The sequence below is a fragment of the Danio rerio genome, chromosome 1 (genome assembly GCF_052040795.2).
Source record: "Danio rerio strain M-AB ecotype USA chromosome 1, GRCz13ab, whole genome shotgun sequence".
Lineage (NCBI taxonomy): Eukaryota > Metazoa > Chordata > Actinopteri > Cypriniformes > Danionidae > Danio > Danio rerio.
The window spans coordinates 47,891,113-47,914,464 of record NC_141021.1 but is presented as its reverse complement, the minus strand read 5'-3'; the positions used below and the strand labels follow the sequence as shown (position 1 = coordinate 47,914,464).

At 36.0% G+C, this 23,352-nt stretch overlaps 1 protein-coding gene and 1 long non-coding RNA gene across 11 annotated transcripts in view; one reads left to right on the top strand and one right to left on the bottom strand.

Annotated features, from left to right (window-relative positions):
* The window catches only part of grin2bb (glutamate receptor, ionotropic, N-methyl D-aspartate 2B, genome duplicate b), a 199,278-nt gene that overhangs the window by 33,034 nt on the left and 142,892 nt on the right, over positions 1–23,352 (top strand). For all 10 annotated transcript variants that reach the window (XM_087235944.1, XM_087235938.1, XM_087235941.1 and 7 more), the window contains one exon: positions 12,206–12,811. In XM_087235944.1, coding sequence (XP_087092070.1) covers positions 12,206–12,811 — 606 coding nt within the window. The remainder of the gene's footprint in view (positions 1–12,205; positions 12,812–23,352) is intronic.
* On the bottom strand, positions 800–9,161 carry LOC147846995 (uncharacterized). Its single transcript, XR_015476904.1, has 3 exons — positions 8,766–9,161; positions 3,244–4,220; positions 800–3,004 (listed from the first exon to the last, which is right to left on the bottom strand). It is a non-coding gene; the product is annotated as an uncharacterized LOC147846995 (long non-coding RNA).

Sequence of the window (23,352 nt, the reverse complement as noted above, 5' to 3'; positions counted from 1 at the left end):
TAGAGTTGGGTCGATAGACGATGCCATCGCTCATTGCGATCCTCCACCCAGCCCTTGTCGCAGCAACCTGCGTGTGAAAAATACACGCTCAAGCCCCATTTACACTAATATATCTTAGTTTTAAATTGGCATTTTAGAGTGAAAACGATCCACGTCCACACTGGCGTTTCATTCAGGATTTCTGAAAAGCCCTCCTTCCACACTATACCACTGAAAATTCATATCACGTGACCACACACACATACACACACACACACACACACACACACACACAAAAACACTGTCATGCGCTGCAGCATACGTGCGCGTCTGAGCTCCAGCAGTCTTGAGCACAAAACCCCGGAGAGCAGTGCACATCAGACAGTTTATCAAGGATGTACCGCTGGATTGCATCTCACTATAGTTGTTAAATGTGATATTTAATTAATCTTTTCTCTATCTAACGACTAATTTAGTTATGGGTAAAACAAAGAGCATGCGCGTCAGGTAGTTGAAAAGGTAGGCTACAAGGGCTACATTAGACATTGTACGATCCCAAATAGGTTGACATCGCCCAACTCTAGTGATACTCAACATTCCGTATACTCGCGATGTGACTATTGAGAATGATCATAGTGCGATATCGATGCTGAAACGATATATATTCTGCAGCCCTAATATAAAGTTTTACTTGAGCCAATATTTTAAACATTAGTATATCAAATTATGATCAATTCTATTATAAGTAAATGTTGATTTATCTACTTATTTTTCCACCCTATAAAAACCTCATATGCTGGATAAGTTGGCAGTTCATTCCGCTGTGGCGACCCCTGATTAATAATGGGACTAAACCGAAAAGAAATTGAATGAATGTTAGAGATTGTGCTTTCAGAGATTATACACCTTTGTATAATGGCTAACTTATTCTCCCTTATGGAGAGATTCACAGTAAACAAAATGATAATTAAAAAATGATCTCTCAAATCTGATTTAATAGCGGGAAGCTTGAATTTGGCATCTGTGCCTCATTTGCAATCAGAGCGAACTGCTGCTGGCTGTTGTTTAAGCGTCATTATGAGGAGAGAGGACTTCAGTAAAGGTTACAGCTCAGAGGCAGTAGTTCATAAACACTGCTTAATGGAAGCGCGCTCACGGTGCTATGACAGATATACCTTAGAGACGGGAGTGTGTGTGTGTGTGAGGTGTGCATTTAAGAGCTTGGAAGCTAAGACAGAATTGCTGGCTAAATGTCTGTATGAAATTGAGCTTAGTTAGAGGTAAAATGTCTCTCTGATAATTTTATTTGCAAGTGTTTGTGTGTGTGTGTGTGCGTGCCACATGCACACCAGAGATTATTAACATAAAAAAGACATGCTGCATACCTTCATAGTGTTTACCAGGCAAGTCTAATATCTTGCTTTAAGTGTGTGAGTCCATGTGTGTGTTACAAGCCTCCGTCATCTCTTTTTGCTGAATTGAATAACATTGTGTGTGTGTGTGTGTGTGTGTGTGTGTGAGATTCGGAATTGAATCAGCTGTCTCGGGTTTATCGGAATTCATTCTGTATAACTGCATCAATGAATGTTAATTCAGTTTCTGGTTGTTATCAAAGCTTTCCCTCCCGCTCTGAAACAGAGCTCGTTTGAGATGGGAGGGAGTCTGTGATGGGCTTTTGTACAAACATTTTGTTGAATACATAATTTATTACTTCACCAGGAAGAACTGAGATGGAGGACCGCATAGAAAAACGCCTTATCTGCGTTTCCCAAAGCAACCAAAGAAACGGAGATGTATCACCGCGCACAAATGTACACGCTTGTTTTGATTCATTACACATCCTCTCTCGGCCTCTAAAAAATGCACGGTGTCAGGAAACCTTTGAGTCACCTGTCAGACACGCTGCGTAGTCTGTTAGCTCAGTTTAATTGTGTCAGTTTTGCTAGTAAGTCTTGTTTAGATAGTAGTAATCATGTTGGCTCGCTTCTAGTTTTGATCATCGACTGCTTTTAAGATCAATAAGTCTTTCCAAATGGCATTTCAGCTGACACCAGCGAACTGGCCCGGGCCTATTAGAAGCTTTCTGACCATTGTAGGAATCCAGGACCCTTGGGGACCATTCTCTCGTCTTAAGCCAATTGTCAATCAGGCCTTAGGCTGCACACAACTGTCTCACAGAAAATCAAGAGAGAGCAATCTATCAGAGCAGGCAGATGCATGGATATTATACAGCACCACAGGGAATGTGCATGTATGTGTAACATTTTTTGTCATCTGTGTCAGTTAAACTTAAGCTTTGTTGGTAACCGTCCAGCAAATGTTGAGTGATGCTTCAATTCTTTACAACGAGCACACTTATTCTGTAACAACAGGCATAGATAGATGCCACTTGAGTGGGCATGCATTTATGCATGTCTTGGTACAATTTTATTGAGGCAAATAAGCAACAGTGCTTAAATATAACAATCAAAGCATATATGAAATGTTTAAAGTGAGAGTTCACCCTGAAACCCTTTACTCATTTATTTGTTCAAAACAGTTTCTTTCTTCTCTTAAACACAAAAAAAAGATGCATATATTTTTGATTCTTTATTAAACATTTTAGATTTAGAAGTATTCACAGCAAAGTCTGAGATCCTCAAAAAAAGAGGGAAGTTGTATGACAGATATACACTTACTGGCCACTTTATTAGGTACACTTAGTGCTGGTTGGACCCCCTCTTGCCTTCAGAACTGCCTTAATCCTTCGTGGCATAGATTCAACAAGGTACTGGAAATATTCTTCAGAGATTTTGGTCCTTATTGACATGCGTCACGCAGTTGCTGCAGATTTTTCGGCTGCACATCTATGATGTGAATCTCCTCTTCCACAACATCCCAAAGGTGCTCTATTGGATTGAGACCTGGTGACTGTGGAGACCATTTGAATACATTGTCATGTTGAAGAAACCAGTCTGAGATGATTATCTGACATGAAGTGTTATCCTGCTGGAAGTAGCCATCAGAAGATGGGTACACTGTGGTCCTAAAGGGATGGACATGGTCAGCAAGATTACTCAGGTCGGATGTGGCATTGACACAATGCTCAACTGGTACTAATTGATCCAAAGTGTGCCAAGAAAATATCCCCCACACCATTACACCACCATCACCAGCCTGATCCATTGATACAATGCAGGATGGATCCACGCTTTTTATGTTGTTGACACCAAATTCGGACTCCTACCATCCAAATGTTGCAGCAGAAATCGAAACTCATCAGACCAGTTAACGTTTTTCAATCTTCTATTGTCCAATTCAAACCAATGAAGAGCCTGTGCAAATGGCACCCGGTGTGGTCTTCTGCTGCTGTAGCCCATCTGTCTCAAGGTTCAACATTTTGTGCATTCAGAAATGCTCTTCTGCACACCTTGGTTATTTGAGTTACTGTTGCTTTTCTATAAGCTTAAACCAGTCTGGCCATTCTCCTCTGACCTCAGGCATCAACAAGTCAATTGTGCCCACAGAACCACTCATTGCATATTTTCTCTTTTTTGGACCATTCTCTGTAAATCCTAGACATGGTTGTGCATGAAAATCCTAGTAGATCAGCAATTTCGTAAATACTCAGAGCAGCCCGTCTGACACCAACAACCATGCCACGTTAAAAATCACTTAAATCACCTTTCTTCCCCATTCTGATGCTCAGTTTGAACTGGAGCAGATTGTCTTGACCATGTCTACATGCCTAAATATGTTGAGTAGCTGCTGATTAGACATTTGCGCTAACGAGCAGTTGAACAGGTGTACATAACAAAGTGGCTGGTGAGTGTGTATATATAATGACAGTTTGGAGAGCATAGGAGCACCAAATGATTGCCTAACTAGGTTCAATAGAAGGTTATACAGTTGATTAGCAGTTTTTCTTCTAATGATTTATTAGTAACTTTAAATTTCCCTTTAGAGAGCATGAATGGATTTCTTACTTCTGAAAGCTTACTATTATGCTGTGTTATATATTATATTATTATATAATAGTCAAAGCAACTAAACTAGCAACTAAACTAAATATATACTTTTAAAACAGTTTTCTTGTTTAAAGATTTTTTCCATTTGATGTGTTTATTTTAAAAAATGAATTGGAAAAAATGCAAAACGCTGTGTTTGTTTATTCTGTGTTCATACACTAGGGCAAATAATACTGCTTATGACTTTAACTCAAAAACTATTAGCATCAACTGCAAGTGGAACATGAATTCACACTATACACCTAAATACCTTTTGCTTTCAGAGGTCTGCTCTGTATGGTTAGTGTGTTTCACACATGTATCTAAAATCCCAGCTGTAAATCAGCATAAACCTTTCACCCTATTCTGTAACATAGCATTTGAAAAAAACATATGCAGAGCTGACATTGAGCCTTTAGCTCCTAAAGAGAAAATGTGTGGGAGGTGTGTGTGTGTGTGTGTGTGTGTTTTATTTTATTCATATATTTAATTTTATATTTTGCTAGAGATGGTGCTTTTTATGTATATTTTCAGTTTATATAAAATGCCCTTTTCTTCTGCCTGTGAATAAGTGATACTATAGACTTTAATACCACAAAAATCTATATTACTGTGTCTGTATATAGCAATCTCTGTTTGTGTGTGTGGAGGAAGGTTCATTTGAATAGTTGCTATGGAAACCAAGTGATGTTAAAATGAGAGGCAGAGCCAAATAGAGCATCTTAGTCTCTCCTCCCTCTCTTGTTCACCCAGCTGCTGTTCTCCTAGTCTTCTATCTCCCTATCTAGTTCTTATCCGTGTGCTTCTCTTTAGTTACCTACATTTTAACAAGCGGTGTGTTCAGCTTTTTCATTACTACACTCGCTCTGTCAATGCATCATCCGATTAGCCCTCTAATTTTTCCCTTTTTTTGTGTTTTGAGTTTCTTTTTGCAATTCGTCTTGATACTTTTCCTTTCGCCCTCCACCAATTTTTCTCTCTTTCTTCCTCCCACACTTTGTCCTCCTCCGTCTCTTCTCTCGTCTGCAGCAGAAGAGAGCTAATTCACAATTAGCATGTGTACCTGCAATTAGCACTGACAAACCTCCAATAATTAGCCTTGTAAAAGCAGTCTTCCTTTTTCAAGCGTGTTTGCTTTCTTTCTGAGCAATGCCTCACTTATGTTGTCCTTTCATCTTTTTGTCCTCCTCTTCACCCACCATGCTTTTCTTTCCTGTTTTTTTCTTTTCTTTGCCTGTTCTTTAAAGACCCCTTGAAATGGGTTTTGTGGCTGTTGGGTGGCATGCCGTTTAGACCGTTTCCCTCCCAAAATATCTTGCTGCTTTAAAAAAAAAATGGTCAGAAAGATGCATTTAGCTTTTTTAGGCATTCTTGATGTATAAAATTATGGATTTTCTAGACTGTGAATATGTTTATATATTAACAAACCTTTTAGAAGAAATAAAATACCTTAAATCGAGTAGTTTTATTCACTAATCAGATCCTTTAGTTTTTCATGATTTTTTTGTGTGATTTTTTTTTTTTGCGACTAAAAATTACTGATTTTGTGGTGGCAATTTACACAAATTTGTGGATAAATTTGCAATAAAAATTATATATATATATAATATATATATATATATATATATATATATATATATATATATATATATATATATATATATATATATATATATATATATATATATATATATATATATATATATGTGTGTGTGTATGTATGTATGTAAATATGTGTATGTATGTATGTATGTATGTATGTATGTATATATATATTAGGGCTGTAACGATACACCAAACCCACGATTCGGTTAGTATCACGATTTTTGACCCACGATTCGGTTCGTATCACGATTTTTTTTTTTTTTTTCGTGTGGGGTGGGAAAAAAAAGATTTTTAAAACTATTTTTTATTAAATAACATTGGAAAAATCTTTATAAACTAAACATCAAAGAACAATATTAACTATGCAAATTATTAACAATATAAATAGCCATATATAAAATAAATAAATATCCAAAGCTATATCACTTCTGTTTTCTTTGTAACAAAATACTGTTGAAAAACCAAACAGAACTAAACTGCATTGTGTAGATGGTTCAAGCATGTTGAAAATTATTTTTCAATCAAGTTCTCTTACATAGAAAAAGTAAATTAAATAGCTACTAGGGATGCTCATTTCGTTAATTTTGCTAACCGACAACCGCCGCTCATTAATCGGTTATTAACGGTGAACTGGTCAGATTACTATTAATTTTATATTAAACAAATTGACGTGTCTATTTTGTGTCTGACACATTAAATATTGCATTTTAAAATACTGATTTATTTTTATATATTAATAGCGGAACAGAACAACAGAGCATCTTCACGCACCTGCAGTGTTTAGCAAAGAAGAGCAGAATAATCTAAATAAAATGAATAAAATAAATAGGACTGCCCTAAATTATTTTCACTTAAATAATTAATTTATATTACAAAACGAAAATACTGACTGATTCTTTTTAATAACCGACATGGGCTTTTTTTTCCAATCATATGTTTTTTTCTTCCGTCAAATAAAAATAGCTGACTTCCTCAAATTGCTCGCTCCACGGAAAATATGCATTTATTTAATGCCCCGCTGTTATTATAATCACAAAACCTTTTACATTTTTAATAGAAATCATTATTTTAAAGAATATGTCCTGATATAGCTGGTTTCCTCTCTCTCCCTCGCGGTTCAAGTGCGCGCGCTGCGTGATGAAAAGACGGCAACAACGCGCTCATATGTAGACTTTTTGTAAACAGTTTTGTTGTTTAAATATGATATTGCATTAATCTGCGTACATGCTTTAAGCTGTAAAATAAAAAGTAAAGCCTATTTGTTGCGTTTATTACGCAGATCCAGGTCAACATAAGCGCTGCAGCATCAACAGGTCTGTATCAAACAGCAATATTCATCTTCCATTTTGCTTCTTTGGCAAATATGTCTGTAGGCACGGGTTATACGTTATGGTCCCGCAAATTAAGTATGCCTTGCAGTTAAACAAGTGGCCGAAAACGAGGCGCATCACACTGCCTTTATGTTGACAAGGAAAAAAGAAGAAGCGCGGTCCTCTTATAAACGACTGAATCAGCTGGGTATCAATTGCGCAAAAGTGTTGCTGTCTGTGTTGTTACAATAGTAATATTTAATACTATTGTGATATTCAAGATTTGTATATTCATACAGCTCTGGATAACTTAAAACAACGATTAGACCATCAGAGCGGTGTTAATGCGTCCTGAAGTAAAGCGAAACGGCTATAAACTCCAGCAAGATTGTGAAGTGATTATATGCAGAGTCATATACCTTTATCTCTAAATAAAGTATAGCTATAGAAACTGTGTTCATCTTAACTTAAAGCTTCGTCGTGTTTTCTGACCTCACGCACCTGTCAGTCAGCACTCTCAAATGTTCAAACAGAAAGCGCACAGCACGGTTACAGAAAGGTTTGCGCTGTTACCTGACATCTGGTGAAGGCCCATCCCTCTCTGCGCAGCCACATTAACAGTGTGAGCAAATCATCGTATATGCGCTGAAAATCCGGCCGCTTTGATAGCATTGGCAATGTTTCTGGCGTTGTCGGTTGTCAAGCAGGGTTAAGTTAGTTTTGTTTTTGACATCCCTGACACATTCAGACGGTCCCTTACTAAGAGCTTCGTGCGAGCTCTGCCGGCTAAATATTGCGAGGGCTTAAACGGAGCAGTGCTTGTAATGTCTAACGAAAAAAAGTGTTAATTAGCTCAACTTTTGCAGGCACGCGTGACGTTATTGGAAAGGTATCACGGGGTGTGTCACGATTCTCCCTTATCACACCGCGACACAGGATCGTAGATCTGAGTGTCGCGATTTCGGTTTTATATCGTGTATCGTTACAGCCCTATATATATATATATATATATATATATATATATATATATATATATATATATATATATATATATATATATATATATATATATATATATATATATAATGTATCTATCTATCTATCTATCTATCTATCTATCTATCTATCTATCTATCTATCTATCTATCTATCTATCTATCTATCTATATATATATTTATATAAATATAAACACATACATACACACAAATACATATATATATATATATATATATATATATATATATATATATATATATATATATATATATATATATATATATATATATATATACACACACACACATATATAATTTTTTATTGCAAAATAATAAATATATATATATATAAATAAAACTGCAGCAGATTGTCTTGACCATGTCTACATGCCTAAATACGTTTAGTTGCTGCCATGTGATTGTCTGATTAGAAATTTGTGTTAAAGTGCAGTTGAACAGGTGTACCTAATATAGTGGCTGTATATAGGTTAGGTGGGTACTATGTGGGTTAGGTGGGTACTATGTTATGTGTGCAATCTACGACAATATAAAAATGATTGCAACTTTTTATTGATTTTGCTTGATTGTGCATTGATTCAGTGATCGAAGAATCGCAAAAAAGGATGGGGTCTGACTAATGACTAACTTGTCCTGCTTATATGTTAATAATAATGGAACAATAAATAATTACAGTGTTGCTAAAAGTCATTACAGAAAGATACCTGGCAAATACCAGCCACTGTGTGTATTTTGATGTTTTTTTTGCTGAGAGAATAAGCTGTTTGCTGATAAATCGACTTGTATCTTACCCATCTAATTACATTTAGTATTCATTGTGCACACACACACACACACACACACACACACACACACACACACACACACACACACACACACACACACACACACACACACACACACACACACACACACACACAAACAAACAAACAAACATTTGTTCTGAAAGTGCTTTACAGTCGAGATCGTTTGAAGTCATGAAGTGCACAAATGTTTGAGCCCTACTATGTCTGCACTGTAAGAAACAAATATCCCCATAAGGGACCAAAAATAGCATTAGTTTAAAACATCTGATGTCAGTGGCAAGCCTCTATCATAAAATGTATGTAATTGTTCTGGCACACAATTTGTTCTTTAAATCTGACAAAACCTCCTTTAGGGATGGTTTTAAAATGTTTCCATGTGAAATGTAAATATGCAATGTTTATTTTGCTAGTGCAGATTGTTATTCTTTAGCTGAACAATTAATCCATGCAAGTTAATCCGCAAAAAAAAAAAAAAAAAAAAAGTGTTTTGGTTCAATCAAAGTCTGACTATTTGCTTAATCTGTTTTTGGAGTGGTGCTCCTTCTCTGATGATGTCAAATTGATGGCTTCAACCGACAATATTCTTAACTACGCCCCTCTTACCGTTAATTTGCCAAAAGCGCAAAAAGAAATCCCCGCCCTCTACTCAATATTCAATTTCAGTTGGAAGTATATTTACTTCTAGTTCATGGTGACTTTAAAAGTAAAGGTACATCAAATATAATTTTTATGAATATATAAAATGCAGTAAATTTAAGGCCTGTTCACTTTAAAAAATAACAGTCACACTTTACAATAAGGTTCATTAGTTAATGTTAATTAATGCATTTATTAAGATGAACAAACTATGAACAATACATTTACTACTGTATTTGTTCATGTTAGTTAACGTTAGTTAATGAAAATACAGTTGTTCATTGTTAGTTCATGTTAACTCATGGTGCATTAACTAATGTTAACAAGCATGGACTTGAATGTTAATAATGCATTAGTAAATGTTCAATTATGATTAATAAATGCTGTACAAGTGTTGTTCATGATTAGTTCATGTTAGTAAATGCATTAACTAATGAACCTTATTGTAAAGCGTTACCAGAATGACGTATTGGGATCCACATCAAAGCACAGCAATACTTTATTTATTATTACAGTTTTGGTTGCGTGTCAATTTAAATGCTCCTGTAAAGCAATTGGCTAGTTTCACACTACAAGTTTTCATTTTGAAGTCTATTTCATGTACATCTAAACTACTTAAACGTGTGTGAAGAAATGGTCACATCCCATCCATAAATATTACATGCTTGGACTACTGTTGTTTTGGTTAGCAAATACTCACTTACCAATTATGACAAACACTGTCTTGTTATAAAATCACACTGCCAGTTTTTGCAGATCCAAGTGATTAAGGATTCCCAGCATGCATTTTTTTGTTTTTAAAAGATGTCTAATAGATGTCTAATAGACGTCTAAACATATTCGTCTTTGCTAAAACAAAGCTAAATTTGGACTGTCAGAGAAAATCCAATAGACATCTAAGAATAGGCCAAGACTGCACTAGTCATCAAACAAACAGAAATGAATGACAAGATATATAAAGTCAGTCTAATCTATAAAGTCAGTCTAATCTGTCTAATTGACGGCTAGTCTAGTTTTGGGCTATTAGGCTATTTTGGGCTATTATTATGTCTATTAGATTTTCACTGATAGCCCAAGTTTAGCCTTGTTTTAGCCAAGCTGTCTACGTTTAGATGTCTATTAGATGTTTATTAAGCACAAAATTGTTTGCTGGGTTGCTTAAAACAAAACTTTTTAAAAGCAAAAATAAAAGCTTTTTTTAGCTTGTTTATTGTGTAAATGTAATAGTAATAATATTAATATTAATAATAATAATAATAATAATACATTTTGTTAATATTGTGCTTTTTTCAAACTCAAAGCGCTAGCAAGAGCACCAAAGCACAGAAGAACATGAAATACACAAAAAAGTAAGAATGATAGTAATGATAAAAATATACATATTAAAATAGGGTCTTATAAGTTATAAGCAATAATAAAAAGATAAGTTTTAAGAAGTATCTTAAAACAGTCTAGGGAACTGGCGTTTCTGATGTTTGTGGGGAGAGCATTCCATAATTTAGGTGCACGATAAGAGAATGCCCTGCCTCCCATGCTGCTAAGTTCAAGTAGGTATTGCTGCAGCCCGGAGACCTGCAAGTGGGAGGAATTACACCGCAAGTAGGTTGGGTGACCTCCAAGTGGGAGGGACTCAAACCGCAAGTAGGTTGGGTTTATCAGGTTACTGTGAGATTGGGTTTAGGGTTGGATTTAGGTGTAGACGTTAATAAAACACAACAGGTTACTGTGAGGTTGGGTTTAGGGTTAGGGTTAGGTGTACAAATTCATAAAGCACAATATTCAAGTCTAAATACAACTAAATAAGGTTTGCCCAGCCCACTTGGAGCTCCAAGACCCACCCACTTGGAGCTGGCTCCGGCCTCCGTTTATACCCTTCTCCCTAAGTTTGCAACGGGGCTGATACAAGATGAGCCCCGAAGCAAAACGTAGATTGCGAGAGGAAGAGTAGGTAGATATCAGGTCACATATATAAATAGGTGCAGAAGCATGAACAGCTTTATAAGTTAAAATCAAGGTTTTAAAATCGATGCGTGACTTAACAGGCAACCAGTGTAACTGCTAAAGTACAGGAGTAATGTGAGAGCGAGATGATGTTTGGGTTAACACACGTGCAGGTGAGTTTTGAACATATTGTAAGATCTTAAGTGAATTGGCTGGCAGACCCCCAAATAAAGAGTTACAAAAATCTAAACGAGACGTAATAAAAGCATGGACAAGTTTTTCAGCATCTGGTGTTTAAAGAGAAATGGACGGATGCGGGCAATGTTGCGTAAGTGATAAAATGTTGTGTTTGTTAACTGTTTAAAATGAGGTTTCAGGCTAAGCTGAGCATCAAAGAGGACACCAAGATTTCACACCTGCATAGAAGAAGTTAAAAGAGATTCATCAACTGTTAACTTGAGATTGCCACATCTATTAACATTAGAGGGTGTGCCAATAAGTAAAATCTCAGTCTTAGAGCTGTTTAAATGTACCCTTATAACATTTTTATAACTCTATCCTAATTGTCAAAGTTATATTATGTTAATTAGTCTTTACAGCTTGATTTATTTTAGGCTTCCTAATTCTGATTAGCTTCATGTAAAAACATTAGAAGTCTTTTGTATGTCCTTAGTGTGTTTGTGTGTGTATTGCCTGCTGCAAACGACCTCATTTCCCAAGACTGCCTATGTTTCTGTGATTTCTGTCCAACATATGTCAATAATGGAGTGGACAGACCCTTGAAATGAGGACATATGCTCTTTTTAAAGCCTCAGGTCTCTTGCTGGTTTAACTTGACTTAACTGTTCACCAGTCAGATTCAATGTAGTTTTTAATGTGAATTCAGCTCACAAACTAAAACGTTCTCCCTCTCTTTCTCTGTCTGCAGGGACTGTACCTTCACTCCTCCGCCATGCTTGTCAGCCTCCACCTCTCCTCTTCCCCTTTCTCCGACTGCCGCGTCCTGTCTTTCGTCTCCCTTGTTTCCTCCTTCAAACTGCCCCTCTACATCTCGCTCCTTCTCCTATCGCTCTTCTTCTTCCCCACCTGCGAGTCTCGCCGCGGAGGTGGGATCGGGACGCCCACCGGAGGCATGAACAGCCAATCGATTATCAGTCCTCCTCATTATCCACCACCAGGAGTCAGTCCAGTGGGTCCTCCCATGTCACCAAAGTTTGCTCAAGGCCTTAGCATCGCGGTGATCCTAGTGGGAAACTCCAGCGAGGTGTCGCTTTCTGAAGGTCTGGAGAAAGAGGACTTTCTACACGTGCCTCTTCCACCGAAAGTCGAGCTGGTCACCATGAATGAAACCGACCCTAAGAGTATCATCAACCGCATCTGTGCTCTGATGTCACGCAACTGGCTCCAGGGTGTGGTGTTCGGGGATGATACCGATCAGGAGGCCATCGCCCAGATATTGGACTTCATCTCGGCTCAGACGCACATCCCCATTCTGGGTATCCGTGGAGGGTCTTCCATGATCATGGCTGCCAAGGTATGATAAACGCAACCACCAACTAGACGTTTTAGGTGCAAAGGTTTTTCAGATGAGTGCAATTTATCTTTTATTTTGGTTAAAAGACCACATGTTTATTTTTGGTGAATAAATCAATTCCGGAGTGTTACAGATAAAGGATATTCTTCAAAGGTCCATCAAATTAAAAACAAGAGTTTCTATTTCTAATAAATACAGATTTTAACTTAAAGATTTTTTCAGAGAACTTAAAGTTCAAATTGTTTTCATCAATAAAATACATTTTTTGAGCAATCCCAGCAATCAAAGGGAGTAAGCATGACGTTAGATTGACTTTGTACCCCAACGTCGTGTGACATTGCACTTTGGGTGAAAATGAAAATTGGGTTGACGTCAGAACCCAACGTCATTGTCCAACATCGGACAGACATTGCATTTTGGTCACTTACCTAAAAACAACCAAATATCAATGTCTAATGATGTTACAGCTTGATGTTGTGTGGAAGTTACCACTACGACATCTATCAGATGTTGTATTTTAGTTGCCATACCTGACGAATAAATGTCTATATTTGACGTCAATATGACGTTGGCTTAACATTGTATTTTGGTCACTCATCAACTTAACACTTTACAACCTATATTTAACCTAATATTTATATTTGGTTTATACTTCTGCGTCGAGTGATCGGCGTGACCCACGGAGTATGCCTTCCACGTTGCCATGCATTTATACCTCTGCATGCTGTTTGTGTTGCTCTGCAATAACACTTCCGAAACACTAGATGGCAGTAGGTTTTTAAATTCCTCTGTGTCAAGTTTCTTCGCGGGTGTTTTGTTTTTTCTGAATGCTACAAGTAGCTCAAACTCGCTCATTCAGAGGCAGGAGCCGGCAGATGTGCATCAAATCATAAGGTAAACACAAAATAACGGTTTTCATCTTGAGCTCCTTCAGGGGACTCCACGCTTGTAAAAACTCGCTCCATCAGATGTGCGTGGCTCTCGGTCCCACCCACACTCGTCAGCGATACTAAAGCTGACTAATCACAGAGCTTGCGCTACGCATTGTGTGTCAGTATTGGCGTCACCATTATCATACGTGTGCGCCTGGCGCAAAGGTATAAATTAGCCTTTATGATGTTGTGTGCCCACTGGAATCATCTTAGAATGATTTCTGAAGGGTCATGTGACACTGAGGTCTGGGGTACTGATGGCATCACAATAATTAATTGCGATATAAAATAAATCAAAATAGAAATTTTACATTACTGTACATTGCATTAAAACAATAAAAGGTCTTACTCTGAGATCCCAAACCTTTGATTAAAGGTTTGATCAAAAATATATTTATAATATTTTTATTTAAAATATATATATTAAAGTGTGATATAAAGTTGCTATGTCTAATCATGCTAGACAATTTCATCAATAAAAATGTAAATTATATTAAATGTTAATACTGTTATTTATATTATATGTCATGTATATCAACATACAAAGTAACATTATTTAGCTTTTATTATCATAATTAATTAATTATTTAATTCATTCATTCTTTCATTTATTATTTAACATTTATTTTGTTTTAAGCAAACACTCCAAAACATAAGTTAATTATTAATTTAAGGTAATTATTTTTTTGAAATATACTTTTGAAATGTAAAAGATAACTGTTTGAAATGTAAGAGATAAAAAGTCTAGTTTTAGTATAGATTCACAAGTAGAGAGTCAGATTAGATGACTAACTTTAAAAACGACTTGTTGAATTTCATATAAACCATTGATTCCATTTGTGAGCAGCAGTGAATTGTGTATTGTAATGCATATCAGAGCATCTTTGATTAGGATGCTTTGGAGTAGCTGCCTGTTAAGACAGTAGACTCACTAGGGTTTGGAAGAGAGCCACTCTGTCTTTTCTTTTGGCCTCAATATCTTCCTTTACCCACATGAATGTTTACACTCATACACCTGCAAATTCTCTTCTTTCTCTTTCTTTTCCGCCAAGGTCAAAGTTGTGTAATCGGTGTCAGACTTATGCCCGCTGTTAAATCAGTGGTGGTCTGAACTGCTGGAACAGATGTGCTGGAAGGCGTAGTTCTGTGTTCTGTTGTTAACTACCTGCATTGTGCTTCATTAAGATGACCGTGGCAGACGAAAGGGAGAGAAAATTAGAGGGAAAATAAAGGCTATGCAGATTTGTTTTTCATAAGAGTGTTTTTTTTCTGGCCAATAAGAAAAAGGTAATAAAAAAAGATGAGACGTAGGGAGAAAAGTGCAGAAAGAGAAGGAAAATGTCAGAGGGACTTTTTGTAAATGCCACACGGTAAAAAACAGGGAGTCAAGTACATTCATTTTGTCATCTTGGAGAAGAGGAAAAACAGAAAGGGACAATAACTGCAGACACTAGCAGTGTTAAATACACCCTGCAAACAAATATTACCTAGACTTTAGCACAACATTCGCAAGCGTGTTGCAGCTGCATTCATAATCATGGCTGTCCCGATGAGACCTATTTTTAAACAGTTTTTCGGAAGCTCAGTACCCCGGTGTTCTCAGGGTGCTTGAAGGGGCAGCCATTATACTGCTGAAAGACTGGTGGTAAATCAATGACCCCCATCCTGAGTTTTAATGGAACAGGTTCCATTATATTTCCAAGACACTATTCATCCAAACGCAGACCGCACAGTACATTTCCAAGACGAAGTTCAGCAAGGCCACATCAGTTTTCCTGATGCTTTGATGTTTATGGCTGCAGATGGTTGATGTGTCTAGATCTTGTTAAAGAGAATCATGCTTGAGACGACCCGAAAATTGAAAAGTGAACAGTTGATGTGATGGTGTATTTTCAACAAAGGAATTTTAGAAACTGACTGAGAACCTTAGATGTTGAAATGCTGCAGATTGCAAACCAATTCAAAGTTAATATTGATCATGTATCTTAATATGTAGGAAATTTATTGAGGGTTGAAGCACTGAATAGAGGTTTAAGAATGCTTTTTGAACTTAAAGTTTGACTTTTTTTCTAGTAAAAATATCTAAAATATCTTAAAACATGGTGTTTTCAAAGTAGCAAATATTCTATTGTTTTTTAGAAATAAGTTAATATTAGGTGAGCATTTATTTTTAAAGGTGCCATTAAATTAAAATAACATTTTTTACATGTCAATAACAGTATTGTCAGTTTTTTTTTAGATATCTATAAGCTAGTGTGCTTCAAAACAGTGATAAAGTTTGCTTTGAGTAGATATAAAACTGATATAAACATATTTAGCTTGTAGTTTGTCACTTCCGCCTAAATTTATCAACGTTTTTTCATGTCACCTCATGCTACAGTTTCTCATCAAATCGAGACCAATCAAATGCTCTCTAGGATCTGACATGGCCCGCCCCCTTTAAGACAATACTCATTTGCTTTTCAATTGAGGCGCTTGAGTTCAACCACTCTCACTGGCAGAGCAGTGATAAAGCAAAACGCTATTGGCTGTTTATAAAAAGGGGAGGGGCTTCTCTATGTCCCACCCTCTCATTGTGGTTTGATTAAGATTACATCATACATCAAATAAAACTGCATATTTCAAAGCACTGCCAGTGGAATAAGCATTATTTCCAATCAAAAACAAGATTAAATTACTTTTTATCCCATTTTATCCTACTAAATTTTGACTTATTTTGAAAACAAAACAATATTTTTGACTTGTCTAGAAAATGCTTTTTTACTGTTAAAAAAATGCTGGGTTTCACACAGTAGATTTGTGTTGGGACAACATCAAGAAACACTCGTTTTTACAAATATAATCTTTGATTGAACTAATAACTTTTAAGTCCCCCCCCCCTCCAAAAAAAAAAAAAAATCTCCAACTGTGTTGTTTTAGCTCATTTTAAATAAGTAGTTTGAACAAACAGCCATCATCATTTTTTGAATGTTGACTGAAGAATTTTGATATTTAGACTTCAGAAAAAAGACTAAAACTTAAGGTAAGAAAAGCATTTTTTTGACAGCGTATAATTAAATACACTCATGCATCACTGAATAAATCACAAAAGCTATCATTAACTGAAAGATAGCTGTCATAATCTTTTATCAACACTTGAAAATATGACCAGTTAATTAATATTAGTTAATCCAGTAACTAACTATAACTGACAATGAGCAGTACAGTTGTCACAAATGCTTCAGAAGTATTTTCATGTTCTTCAAACCCTAATGTAAAAACTTACAGTTGAAAGATATTATTAATGGATATTTTTTGAAAAATAATAAGACTAAAAATCAAATCAGAAACTCATTGGAAACCTGTTGAAAAGTTCTTTGCACTTACTGGTCAGCCCCCTGCACTTAAATTGCACATTATACAATAAGAGCACAAAACAGCACACAGTCTGAATAGCTTGAAAATTATAATATGTTGTCCCTGTTACATGCGTCACTGTCATTCATAAACCCTTTCCTGCGACTTCACGGGATAGTAACGTGAACGTCACAAGCATACGTCAGAATTTTGACGAAAGTAGTTTGTCATCAAACATTAATTCATTAATTTTCCTTTGTCTTAGTTCCTTATTTATCAGAGGTCACCACAAATGAACCACCAACTATTCCAGCATATGTTTTATGCAGCGGATGCCCTTCATGTCACAAACCCAGTACTGGGAAACACCCATACACACTTATACCAAATGTCTTTGGACTGTGGGGGAAACCGGAGCACCCGGAGGAAACCCAATGCGAACACGGGGAGAACTTGCAAACTCCACACAGAAAACAACTAGCCTAGCCAGGACTCAAACCAGCCACCTTCTAGCTGTGGTGTGACAGTTCTAACCACTGAGCCACTGTGCCACCTTGCAAAAAATGATATGTATTTTGCATACTAAATTGCCATGCTGATTTTTTTGCATACTAAAACAAGAATTTCATTTTGGATGCAGCGACTGAGTTCGAAGGAATTGCCAACTGATCCATGATTTTTCCCTTGTTCCCATAGTGTGACACGAAGTAGGCCAAGGGTGCTGAAGTTGACTCAAGTTGACTTGTAAAATACAACAACTTTATAAAATTGTTTAATTTTTTTATGTCTCCCATTAATTTTAAATGCACGTAGATCCGGTTTAAGCGCATTGGGGATGTTCGACTCGTCTGTCAGCAATCCCTTTGTTCTAGATCTATTTTCTGCCGTATCTGCAGGCTGTTACAAGGAGTGGAGCTCTTTTAGTGTTGGTGTAGGGTTGTTAAAACAAGCCACATCCTCTTGTAAGCCACCGAGGAGCTCGATAAGGGGCTAATTGAATTAGTGGAAACATTTTACCATGCCTGATGCCTTTCCGTTCAACTACATATACAGTGCTCAACATAAATGAGTCCATCCCGTTTTAAAAATTATTATTTTCATTCATATTTCAGTGAATATAGGTCATGTATTTTCTAGCATTTAAACAAAATAGATGAATTAAAATATATATATTTATTAAAATATAATTTTAGTCACCAAACATCTTTGGAAATAGGAAGATCATTCTTTTAAATTCATGCAAAATATTAGGAAACAAATTACAACCTACAAAATTTCAACTAAATTTTCTGAATATTTTTGCTTCTCTTGAATTTTGCTCTTTTTAAATGTATTATTTAATATTTTTTCCAACATTTATATTTGGGTGTACTAATTTTGGACCATTACCATAAGTTATTTTGTTAGATTAGCTTTAGATTTGGCTTCAGTGCTGATTAATCTAATGTATATGCACAGATACTGTAACGCTTCCTATAGAAAAAATTTATTTAAATGAGAAATTTTATGACGGATGTACTCATAAATGTTGAGCACTGTACATAAACGTACTGTTAGCTTCCTCTCTATGAGCATTGAAGAGTATGTATGGAAATCTATAGATTTAGATTACATAAAGAAAGTGATAAAAGGTAAACTGTCTCGTGTACACACAAACGTCATTATGAGGAATATTAAGAGTCTCTAACTTTACCCTCTGACATCATAAATCAGTTAAACTCCACTAACTGTAGGCAAATGATGTGCCGACTTATCCGTTCCATGTGCTTTACCCGGTGTTAATGGGGAGTCACAGGAGCACTGGGATACTTAATGAGCACAGTCGCACTGCTAATTTCATGCTTAATGGGAACACACACAAAATCAGCCACTCTCGCTGGCCCACAGAAGCATTAGATGAGCATGTTGTATATAGCCAGGACAGTTTAGACAGTGAGTGTGTTGTCAAACCGCTCATCTCATGCACCTGCCCGCAATACTTTTGCTTGTTTGCTTTCTGATATGCACGTATACTCCGAAAGAGCTTTTGCATTGCGGTCACTTGTGCCTTTGATGTTTTTAGCCTGCCACATCTGTCTGTTTTTTTTCTCTTTCCAAATGTTTCATTTAATCAGTTGAATGTGAATCCACATGAATGCATTTTTGCATATGTGATAATATGGGTCTGTTATTCTGCAACATTGATTCAGCATGCAGTGGGGATTCAAACGTCCACACTGAAATTTTATATTTAATAGAAATATATCAATTCTATGAATAAAGCTATATTTAAACTAGGTAGTACTTCACATAAAGCAACAGTGGATGAAATGAGTACAACGTCAATTCTACACACAGAAGGGTGTTAAAGACAGCACATGAGAGATGTCTTGATCTAAAACATAATATCAACACATATATTAAGACACTTAATTTAATCAAATCTGAGAGAAATTTATCTCTGGAAATCTACTGTGCCAGAAGTCAGACACAGCTAAATGTTTGTTAATAAATACAAAAAAAAAATAAAAAAATAAAAAATAAAAATTCTTATTAAGCTGTGCTGTTTATACACTCTCAATGAAGGAACATAAATCTCTTCGATGTTATTACAAATATTTTCATTTATGTTTTAAAAATATATGAATTTTTCATGAGTTTGGAACGACATGAGGGTGAATAAATGATGACAAATTTTACATTAATTTTATCATTAAAAATGTAGTTTTGATCGAAGCAGCATGACAATTTAACATTTTATAGTATTTTTAATCAAAAAAGCAAAATTATGATATGTTGAGAGTGGTTGTGATTAAAGCAATGGTGAAACTAAATACTGAGACACACCGCAGCACCTGGAGAAAACCCACACCAACATGGGGAGAACATGCAAACTCCACTCAGAAATGTCAACTGATACAGCCGGGACTCGAACCGGCGACCTTCTTGCTATGAGCTGACAGTGTTAACAACTGAGCCACCGTTTCCACCCCCAAAACCTGAACACAAATCTTTAAATTCAATTAGACACATGCAATAAAGAGAGCTGTTTTCCCTTGTGGACTTGTGAATGGAGAGTCTTTTTTTTAAGACACACTCAGTGTCAGCCTGATCGTATCAGTGTCTTGTTTCAAATGATCCTCCACTCCACCTCTCCATAAATCTCAACGCTCGGCTGTAAAAAAAAAAAAATCTTTGTTGCACACAAACGCTTCAGAAGTGTCTGTTATTGATTGAAAGCTCTGTCAGCATCGCAGGGGAAGCTGTGCAACACTTTTGCACCTTACAAGCGAACACTTGTGACCCATGTTTCAGTGTGCTGCTTCTCGCTGTTTGATGTTTCATGAATACCATAGTTATGAAACTACAAAAAGATTTATAGTGGCATTGAGGTATTGATTTAACCCCGAAGAAGAAAATAGTTTGTAAAATGTATTTAACGGCTAAAATGCTTCAAAACTCATAAATATTATTACAATATTTTAATGTAGTTTAAATGCAGCTTATCCCTGTGAATTTACAGAGGGTCATCTAAAACATTTTAGATGCTGTAATAATGATGGTGAACATATAAAATCTAAATGGAAATGGGGACACTGCAAATATTGATTTTTATTATTATTATTATTATTATTATTATAATTTGCTTATTAGTGAATTACAAAATATCTTTATTTTCACTTTTGATCAATTTACTGCATCATTGAGAACTATGAGAAAATAATAATTACTAAACCCAAACGCTTGAAGAGGTGTGTGTAATATAATATTTTTATGGCAAAAAAGTATTTAAAAATCTTTCTGGTTGCATCATCTCCTTTTTGCTTCAAGTACAGCAGAACATGAGTTGCATTATGTCCCTACACAGTTTTAATCAGCCTGATCATTTTGGTCTTCACAATGATTTGTTTCTTTGGTTTGCATTTTTCCAAGTCATAAACCTTTTACATTTATTTCTGAATAGAAAATTCTGTTTGAGTTTAAAGTACACATGAAATGTTGATTTTCTTAGCTTTTATTGCCAGCTTTGTGGTGAACAATTCATCTGTGCATGTCATTAAGAAATGTAAAATTTTTACAAAAGCAATACAATTTTTGCAGCATTGTATAATACAGTGTAATACCGTAAGAAATAAGGAGAAATACAAAAATAAGGAGAAATTCAAAAATTAGCGCTAAGGCAGTGGTAGGAAACCTATGGCTCTCGAGCCATATGTGTCTCTTTGATCAAAATATATGGCTCTTTGATAAAATATATAAAATAACCACAGATACTTATTTTACAAAGACAAAATACAGTAAAATGTTTGTGTACTGAAAAAATCAATTACAGTAACAGTTTTGTAATCAATTTTTACAGTAACTTAAAAGTACTGTAAAAATACAAAAGTTAGCATTGTATTAGCATTAGCGTACAAATTAGCATTGTATAAAACAGTTTAAGTTTTGTAAAATGAGCAGAAATAAGATAATAAAATAAAGATACTTAAAATTACCAAATGTAAAAATACAGTAAAATACTCATGTACTGTAAAATTAATTACAGTACAGGGCTCAACAATAAGGACTGCCTGATGGCCCACAGCCAGCGTGTGAGATGCTCGGGACAGTAGACAGGATCGTTACTGGCCCGATCGGGCCACTAATGCCCTGTCACTAAAGTTTAATTTGCCTGTGACTATTTGTCAATTGCGTGCAAATACAGTCAGAATAGAGAAACCGTTTCTGTTTTTAAGCCTTCAAATGCTACCTTCTCGGTTCCTCTTATCTGATTGGATGTTTTGAGCATGTTATTTTTTCCGTAACAACCAGTACAGCGAAGAGACAGCAACATGGTGGAAAACATTTGTCTCTAACGTCTTGGAAGCTGACATTTACGAGGGTACACCACGACTAAAAAAAATGAAGTGATGTTTTGTACAGTTTGCCGCTAGTTTGGGAGGTCAGTCATCTTTTGTTTTGCAAAAAAATACCTGCACATTTTGCTACTTTTGTTTGCAAAATACTTTATTAACATTTTTTAAATATTTCAATTCTAGATTTACAAACATTTTGACATTTTTTTTTATTTGTGGCTAAGAAATAGCTATTAACTTTTTTGGGTGGGGCCAGTGACAATATTGGCAGGGCAAGTAAAAATCTGAACCACTGGTCCGATCGGGCCAGTAGAAAAAATCCTTAGCGTTGAATCCTGCAGTAACTAATTATTGATTCTGCTATATAACTGTATACTGTATAGTTGCAAGTTCATATACTTTTGAAATATTTTACAGCATAGTATAATACAGTATAATACTGTAAAATAATCAGAAACACTTAATTACCAAGTCCAAAAATACAGTAAAATGTTCACGTACAGTTCATTACAGTAACTGTTCTGTAGTCCATTTTTACTGTAACTTAAATGTTACCGTGCTGCCAATAGCCTACTGAAAAAATCAGGAACATCGCTAACAGTCTAAATACAGGCAAAATAATAAAACACACACACCAACCAAACTGCTGCCGAACGAGTGAATGCAAGTGAGAAAAGGCAAGAATGGATAGAGAGAAGGAAGGATGAATATGACAGCTGGAGAGGGAGGTGGAAAAAGACTAGAGTGGGAGAGAGAGAGGAAAGGAAGAGGGGACTGTTTTAAAATGAAACACGTGGGTGTGAAACAGAGGAAGAGGAAGGCACTCAACATGCAGTTACAACACGCTTACATCTAAATAGAGGCATTCAGAAACACAAAGAAAAAGCAGAAGAACGTGACTTTGGGAGAAACGCGGCATTAAGAAACGATCACAGGCGGGTGAAAAAGAAGTGTTATAGGACGAATGGATGGAGAATATAAAAGAGCGGAGCGCGGGTGCCCAGGCACAGATGGGGGAGTGAATGCACGCATGTGAAGGAACGAGAGAGATGTGTGACATGCCACAGAAGGTGGTGGTTAAATAGAGGGATTGAAGAGTGTTTTCAACCCTGTCTTTTTCTTAATAATTACTTTTACACCCTCGCTCTCTTTTCTGTCTTTCTCTACCCCACCCCAACCCCAAACACACTCTGTGGGCTGCATTGGTTGGCATGGCAACCGCTGCTACATACATTTCTATATATATGTGTGTGGAAGGAACGAAAGACAACGAGGGAGTCGGGAAAAGGCAGAAGAGCACATTCAGAACTAGAGCGTTTCAGTTGCTCTGCACTGAAATGTTGTCATTTTACGGAAAGAAGAATGCATTTAGATGTGTGCTGTTATTTTGAAACGCAACACCACTTAATATTTGAGTTCTGTAAGATGTGTTTGAAAG